The 8,766-nt window shown below is 41.9% G+C and overlaps 1 protein-coding gene across 5 annotated transcripts in view; it reads left to right on the top strand.

Annotated features, from left to right (window-relative positions):
* The first annotated feature begins 267 nt into the window (after window positions 1–267).
* BCL11B (BCL11 transcription factor B) overlaps window positions 268–8,766 on the top strand; it is a 98,565-nt gene continuing 90,066 nt past the window's right edge. For 4 of the 5 annotated variants that reach the window (XM_073349611.1, XM_073349609.1, XM_073349610.1 and 1 more), the window contains exon 1: window positions 268–1,113. In XM_073349611.1, the coding sequence (XP_073205712.1) occupies window positions 1,056–1,113 (58 nt within the window). In that variant the 5' untranslated portion in view covers window positions 268–1,055. Of the gene's footprint in view, window positions 1,114–2,956; window positions 2,965–8,766 lie in introns of those variants that run through there. The other variant, XM_073349612.1, reaches the window with a different exon arrangement.

The following is an 8,766-nucleotide window of genomic DNA, read 5'->3' as shown; positions in this document are numbered from 1 at the left end:
TGATCATTATTATTTCGCCGGCACTCGGCGTGCCGGGGAAGGAGGCAAGGCACAAAGCCCGGAGCTGCTCCCAATCCGTGCATGTGCTTTAGTTTGTGTGTGTGTGTGTGTTTCTTGTTCTCTTGCAGGGTACAATGTTAAAAAGCCACCGCTAGTCGCCCCCAGTGCTCCTACTCTCTGGGTCTTTTTGTCTCTAGTGCAGATTAAACGTCACGTCCGCACTTGAACTTGAATTTTATCCCATTGTACAGAGGCAGCCCCAGCCATAGAGAGACAGAGCGCTCCCAGAGAACCAGGACTCCGCCATCTTCACATTGCAATATATAATAGTAATAGCCAGCACCAACCCAGCTGCACTGGGGGCTTTCTTCCTTCCAGTCCCAGTGCCAGGCGAGGGGGAGCAGTGCAAAGTGGTGCAGAGGCATTGGCAATCCAAAAGCACTTGGGCAAAGCAGAGCCACTTGAACTGGGAAAGAGGAGACACAGTTTTGGCTACCCCTTTAAAAAAACCCAGCAAGGGTCAATCTCTGAAAAAAATATTTTTGGGGGCATTTTTGTGTGTGTGGGCAATCCCCCTTCTGTACTTAAAAAAAAAATCCTGATTTTTTACCCTCCTGGTGGAAGAAGTGCACTTGCCAATTTGCCAAGCACTCTGGAGAGAGAGAGAGAGAGAGAGAGAGAGAGAGAGAGAGAGAAAGTGTCACTGTTGGTGCAAATCCTCCTAAGTTCAAGAAGAGATTTGGAAGTCCAAGTGGCAGAAGCAGTGGAGAAAAGACAGTGAGAGAGAGAGAGAGAGAGAGAGAGAGGAAAAAGAAAGAGTTTTTCCTGATGATGATCTTTTTTTAATTCAGGGGGATATCCCACCCAGTGCACCAGAACAACAAAAAAAAAGAGGGCTTTTCTTGTCTCCATTTTATTTTTTAAAAAGAAGAAGAAATCAATAAAGAAGAAGACGAAAGAGTGAACGAAAAAAAGAGGAGGAAGATCCACTCCCCCACACATCCCCCCCAACCCAGTACAGCTCTCCGGGCGATGCCAGTGTAAATGCCAGGGCAATGTCCCGTCGCAAGCAGGGAAACCCGCAGCACTTGTCACAAAGAGAGATTATCACACGTAAGTTTGAACTTGAAACAAGAACGATCAGAAATCAAGGCTCAAAAGGGGGGAAAAGTCCAGGAAAAGCCAAGTCTAGTAAGTCACTTTAGAGCCAGAAAGAGAAGGGGGGGGGGAGAGGAGAGGAGAAGGGAATTAAAGGGGGGAGGGTGTGTGTGGATGGGAGGAGGGGGGAACTCGAGAAAACCAAAGTTTGCCGTGAATTTGCAGGCTGTGGCGGTGCGGGAGGGAGGCGGCAGGCGGCGTGGGGCAGAGAAGGGGCCGGGGAAGGAGCTGGCGGTGGGGTCTCGGTGTTTTGGTTTGCAAAGCGCGCGTGCTGGCTGCAGCGGGAAGAGCCGGGGAAAGTTGGCGAGCACACGCGGCGGTGTGACAGCCGGCCGGGGGAAATGCGGGCAAGGGGAGCCGGAGGGGGGAGGGGGGGAAAGGCGGGCAGTGAAGGAGAGCGGCGGGAGGACGGAGTGTGGGGGGGGACGACCCCACGGAGCTTGCCGCCGGGGAGCCCCTCTTGGCCGGCGCGCCCCGGGAGGCGAAGCCGGGACCGTCCCCGGCACGATGCGGGAAGATCGCCGGCTGGGGGGCTGGCGACCGGGGCAGCCCTTGGGATGGGGGCTGGGGGAGGCGAAGGCGGAGGGGAGAGCAGCGGCCGCCCGAAACGCTTGTCAGGCTCCAGGTAGCTGGGAAGGCGGCTGTCCTCCCCATGCCCCGTACGGAAGGAGCTGCCCAGGTGCCAAGGCACGGGAGGGGGCTCCTGCCCCTCCGCGAGGAAACCGGCCACCGACCCAGGCATGGCAGCGAGCGGGCCGGCGAGAGCCAGGACCCAATTTGCAAGGGGGTGAGGGTGGGGAGAAGTACCCCACGAGGATTCAGCTGCAGCAAATAACAATAATAATAATAATAATAATTAATAGTCACAATCACAATGAAGCAGGAGCTTTAGGTCCACGCTGGGAACCCCCCCCCCGCCCCCGCCACACAAAAGCCCGGGCAGGCGTGAGAGCTGCACTTTGCAAAAGCTCCCATTGTAAAAGAAAGAGAAGATAATAAGGTGTAACAATCTCTACGAAGATCCGGGGGACAGCGCAGTTTGTGTGTAGCTGTGTGTGCGCGCGTGCTACAGAAGCGGCTGCAATTGCACCTTCTCTGGGCACGTTCTCTTCCCCTCCCACCCCCGTTTTTAGCGTTTATTTCCCTAATTCTCCATGCACAGTTTTAGTGCAGTAAAAATCAAGCCTCTTCTAGGTGCAGTGAAGATTGCAGGCAGGCTTTTCCCTTGCATGGCTCTCCGAAATCCCACCGTCTGAGGTGGGGGAAAAAATGTAGCCAAATAACAAGCAAACAGCAACAACAAAATAAGTCCCGAACTTGCTTTTAAAGGAGTGTTGCGCATGGAGCAAGCCAAGGGCTGAGTCTCTAACGCTGCAAATCCGAATATTTATGTTATATTTTAAAAAATTTAAATAAATAAATAAATAAATAAATAAATATATACGAGAGTCTCCCCTCCCCTGAAAACCAAGAATAGAAGCCATCTGCCAGGAGCATTTGGTGGTTGCGATCTCTCCTTTGTTACAGCTGATACATTTTTGTTTGTAAGAATTTATTGGAACTTTTTTTATTAGATATTTTGGGTGGCGTTTGCCTTCTGAAATTTCAATTTCTTATTTTTTTTAGCTCATCTGGTTACTTCTTTTTTTTAACCCCCATTTCCCCCCTCCCCCCCCGCAACCAGCACCTGGTGCAACAAAATGAGGATGCATCTGATATTTGACTCTTTTTCGGGGCCGGGTGTTTTTAATTCATTGTTATTTTTCATTGTTATTTTGCAACCAGATTTGCATGCCCATAAAAAAGGTGACTCTCCTCCCCCCCCTTTTGTTATTTGCATTTAAAAACACCCAAACATCTGGTTTGGAAATTGCATTTTCTTTTTTTGTGGGGGGAGGGTGATTGTTGATTTTTAAAACCATCTGCATCACCTATTGCAATTTGTACTACTTATTTTCTGTCTCATTTGCAAGGAGATATTTGGTTTTGAAAGGGGCCGTGGACTGTGTGGATAATCTGGTTTGTTGCGTACGTTTGAATTTGCTTAAAAGGGCGAAACATATTTTTGGGGGGGAGGGAGGGGAGCCAGGTAGGTTCGCTCTTCAATTTCATCTTGTTTTCATATCGCCTTATTTGAAAGGATATAATGAGACAGGGAATCATTAATAGGGGTTCCAAGAAGCAGCGGGCACAATGGGTTTGGAGGGGAGCCTGCGAGGAATGGAAGGCAAAGCTGCATGCAGTTTCCCTCCCTCCCCTCTTGTATTTATCTATCTCTCCATCCTGAGGAAGCTGGCGGAGAAATCAGGATGCATATTGAATAGTGGCAGAAAAAAATAAAGGTATCAACTGGGGGGGCGGAGGGAAGCAGGAAATGCGGGCATTTTAGCACACATACACTGAGCCTAAGCTGCAGACTTTCAGAAGGGTGCTTTGCCAGACAGGAGTAGTCCTACCAGTTTTCAGGAAGCTTTAATTCATTATTAAAGAGCCAGTGTCTGTCCTGTGAAAAGGAGAGTTTGGAGAGTAGCTGGGGGGAGGGGGAAAGCCTAAGCTAATAACCAAAACAACAACCCGGAATGAATTTGATATTGTTGACTGAGATGCATATTTTTGATGTTTAGCTCTGCCTTTTTGGCATCCGTCAGGAGAAATGGTTTGCAGGGTGGATGGGAGTCCTGTGACAGGCCAAAAAAAAAAACCAAACAAAAAACCAAAAACGGAATTTCTTCCATTGAGGCAGCTTTTCTGACACTGTTCCACTGGTATTTATTGGGTTTCACCTTGGTGTTCAAAGAAACATTTAGATAGTGAATGCAGATAAGCAGGCTGCAATATATATAAAATATTTGTTTATTCCAAAATTGGAACAATTATTATTATTGATAATCTTCAAAATTGAGTGGCCTATTTGCCATTCTCTAGGTTCCTCAGACAATGTTGCAATAGATATACTTGCAATGCAAATAAGAGAAAAATTTAAAACAAAAACTGGACCTTTATCCAGTGATGGAGACAAAAAACTTGTACCCAAGCTAGTTAAATTTATAGACAAAGTGAAAAAAAGGTATTATACAGAAGAGATGATGATATGCTGTAGAACTGCTCCAGATCAAGAATGATTATTTTGGTTTAACTGCTTATTTTTCAGTTTAGCAATTTTTAAACTAGAGAAATGTGTTTTAAAACCTGAACTATATTTTGGAGTTGAAGGAAATGTGAAAGAGACTCTATGTGAAAAGCCTGCTTCTACCAGTTTTGCAGAATAAGGCAAAATAAGCAAAATTAATAAAACAGTAGAAAATATGGAGGAGAAAAGCACAGTAAAAGGGTAAAATTCCAGATAGAGAACTAGAGTTCCCCAATGAGATTTCTTCCATAACTGGTCAACAGGTTCCCTAAGAATATTAATAATTTACCCTATCAATTCGTATGTTGTCAAAGTAATTTAAGCAAAAGAAAAAACTAATAAAATTTCTAGTACATAAAAGTTTTGCAAAATGCTTCTAAGTGCAAAGAACTCCACTTAAGATGCATGTAGATTTGCTGCAATTAATGTGCTTTTTGCTGTCAAAGAAAACAATTTCACCTAGTGTCACACATTGAGAATGTAAGATATTACTAAAGAATTAGCTAGGAAATGATTTTTGGAGATGGCTGCGTTTTTCTTAATACCCACATAGCTGTGCATACAAAAGCATAATGTGTTTTTTAAAGACATGTTACATGACAGCTTTAAATAAGACAATACAAAAGATATGTTCTTTATCAGTCTCTGGGATGCGTTTTATTTAAATTTATTCATAATTTACTCATGAGATAAAAACAGTTCATTTTCATAGCCTTCCTGGCTTTAAAAAATACCATATTTTAAAAAGCCAAGATGTTGTGGCTGTGTATTATGAATCTGTATTGCTTCCTAGTTTTCGCTTGATTTGCTTAGTGATTTAAATAGCTGTACGATAGATTAGAAAGTGTTTCATGTTGTTTCGTTGGTAGACAAATACAGAGAATATTTTGTCAAGCTTATTTAAACATTTAGCAAACAAGTCTAAGATTTTCCTACGTGGCTGTGTTAATAATAATGGTTTGTTGAATCCTTGTCTAGGGCAAAATGTATCTTGCTATGTTGAACAAAAGGATGTCTTGTGACATATCTGACAATAATTATGATTTAGATGAGTGTGTGCTAGGTAAAATAGTGCAAATTATAGATATCAATGACTGACTTCCATTGACACCTATTCTGTTGTTTTTATCAGAACTGTTTGCTTTTAGCGTAATCTTTTTGTTTAAAAATGCTTTGCAAAAGGCATTTATTTCCCTTTCACATTTCCTATCTAGATTGCTTTGCGCTGTGGATTGTTTGTTGTTATAAAATACTTTCCAAAATAAACTTTGCTGGCTTTTAGTTGAATTGCAAGTCTCAGTTGTGCCCTCTGGGTTTAAGTGACATGTGTTGACAACTAGGGGGAGCTCATAGCCTGTATCATAGTAGATTATGGTTTGAATCATCCAGTACTCTAGTACTGGTGGGTGGGATACAATAGCTTGGGAAATAATAGCTGTATCTGAGGCAGTTTATGTTGCTGCAAAATATTTTAAGTGTAAAGTTGAAGTATTGATTTTTATGCAAAGATCTATATGGTATTCGATGAGTGGGATTGCAAGTTAGATAAATCTATTTTTAAACAAATCATGACTGATTAACGGATTCCTGCAGTTAGAAGTCTTTAATTAAAACAAGTTTTTAACAGTGCTTTTTATCATCAACATATAATCTTTAAATTCTCAGTTTGTTTTTGTCAGATAGTGACCAGGCTGATGATAGCCATAGGTATGGATTCATTGTAAAAAGACCTGTGCATCTATTTATCTGCTTCCAGCGTATGTATAAGCATACAGCGAATATTAGATAGAGAAGAAGACTGTGTACATTAAAAATGCACATGCACGTTCATACAATTGTGTGTGCTTACATGTCATAAAGCTTGAAATCCCACTTGATTGTATCAAATTTTGGGGATAGCTTGTATTGCTTTTGATCCTTGAGTCCTTTTAACATACAGGCTGCAGTTCCTGTAAATAAAAATACGTCTTTCCCTAAAGAAATAAACACAAGTCATATACAACGTTTAAAACTTTCCGGGGAATGAGCGATAGGCTAATATACAGGGCTTCTACCATTCACTGTTTTAGTTTGCCTGTGCATTGTTGATAGACTTCAGTGGGAAACTTTCTTGCCCAAACATATAATTTAATGGCATACGCATAGAAAGCTTTGATCATTGGATGTTAGGATATAAAGTTTACCTCACCAAGTCCGAGAAATTCATCAAGTTATAGTTTTGTTAACATAGCAATGACTTATTCTTATTTTCGGGCACAATATGTGGGTGGAGGTTATCCCGTGACAGGAAAGAGTGTTTTATTCTAACCTGAAAGAGAAATAAATTAGGTCAGACAAAAGATCAGGGCTGTCATCAACTGTAGAAAAAGCCTTCACTCTTGAGTACAGAGGGCCAGCAATTTATCTGATGATTTCTCTACTTCATTTAATGTTTGAATTGAGCTAGTTGGATGACAGCAGCCAGCTCATTTGACAGACCTGGAAGATGAAGAGCACAGTGGCTCAAACACTGATGATGCTACCATTCTCCAGCTCTGGGAAAACCTTTTCTGCAGAAACCTCAAACTTTGCTGTTTGTGGCTTTGCTTCAATTCCACGACTGTAAATTTTTACTAAGAGACATAATACGTCCCCCCTCCCCCCCTTCCCCCACATACATAATAGTTGGGTAGAAACCCTCTGAGATTGAAAGACGTTTTAAAAAGTCTCGCTGAAGAGACTTACTACAACCAAAATGGCTCTCGACTTCCGCTGAGCAGTTTCTCCTTTTGGTGGTTGTTCTGCAACGCAGCAGTCCTCTTTGGTTCTCCGGGCCCAACACATTGAGTTAGAATTGTCTGTAGCATTTGGTCTTTCAAGGTTAAGAGTCGGGTAGCCTCAGAGAAGGCTAGAGGAAAAGTAAGCTGCCTTTTGGGGCTGAATCATGCTGCACAGTAAAGTTACGGGTGCCATAAAAGCGCCTTGCGAAGTGTGTGCCGCTGTTCTATGCGGATAGATTTATATATATCTTTGTTATGAGGGGGGAAAAAGACATCAATAACTGTGTGAAGCATTGATAAATGTATGATTCATTCAGCTGCTGCTACCACATTACCTTCCTCTTTCATGTTTATTTACTTTCATAAAATGTGTCTATGCAGGCTGCACACTGCGCACTGTTCCTTTGCACCCTCAAAGGCAGTTGTGTATTCAGAGTAAGTTACAGCTTCTAAACATCAGTTAAATTTGCTCGCTGCTTTCCTCCCCAAAAAGCTGTTGCCTAGCCTATACCGTATCCCCTTGATAGAGCTCTAAGCAGCAGCAGCTTTCCCCAAGGAATATATAAAAAATGCCTAAAGCAGGCTATTCGAAAACAAATTAAAGCAGAGGGACGCACTTCACGCATCGCAGGCACGCGCCAATGGAGGGGGTTAGAAGAATACCATCATTTTACGGGCAAAAGTGACACCAGATCGGGGATTTGATTAATGGTATGGCATTCACAGGGACTGAGTTCTGTATTTTTGACATATGCAAGTCTTTTGTGTAGTTGCCTCAATGGAAGAAATTCAATTTTTTTTAGTCTGAAGCAGCTGATAATTTGTGTGTGTGCTGTTATGTGCCCAGGGTACTTTCCAGAGACTCAGTACTAGACAGCACATTATTAAAAGGGAATCCAAAGTTAAGGGGGAGAATAAAAAATCACTAGTTTACCTAACTTTTTTATGACCCCTTCCACTAAGCCACTGGCATAAGCCATAAATTCATTGAATGTTGTAATGAATATGCTTCAATGAAAGTCAAAAAAATGGCTCGAGAAAGTTGTATACGAGTAACAGTGATTTATGCCTCATTCAGAACACAACCCCTTTGGAGACTGAAATTTTAAAAGACAATATAGCTGTTTGTTTAAATCCACACGGGAAACAAAATACCTAATTTCGACCATGCTTTTTAAATATTTTGTTAAGTGTCTGTAATTCAGGGATTCTTTTCCAATACAGTTAAAAGATTGTACCTCAGTACAGTTTTTTTTTCTTTTCTTTTGTGTATCCAGTTTCTTTTTTGTATGTGTGTTTAGTTTTAAATAAAACAAATCTATTCACTTGGGAACAAAGAATGCTTTTACATCACATCATCACAATCCCTGTTTTATCTGTAAAGATTTACAGCTTTTGTGGTCTGTAAAAGAACCGATGCATTTTAGGCTCTCAGTAGCAGTGAATATTTTTTTTTCAAGAGCATCTAGTTTATTTAGGAAAGCATACATCACCCCTTTCTGTAACATTATGTGTGTGTAGCTTCTGATTAAATTACATCTGAGAAATGCCCAAGATTCAAGTACGCATTTGGATATGCCTGGCTTTTGTTTTGTTTGGTATTTTCATTGTTATTACTATTTCATTTCCATTTGCATTTTTCTTATAATGCAATCCTTATTACATTTTCTGCAGTGGCAGAGAGGTTTGTTCTGTCTCAGGTGTGGACTGAGGGTTAAG

Source organism: Lepidochelys kempii, chromosome 6 (genome assembly GCF_965140265.1).
Source record: "Lepidochelys kempii isolate rLepKem1 chromosome 6, rLepKem1.hap2, whole genome shotgun sequence".
NCBI lineage: Eukaryota > Metazoa > Chordata > Testudines > Cheloniidae > Lepidochelys > Lepidochelys kempii.
This window is presented reverse-complemented; position numbering and strand designations above follow the sequence as displayed.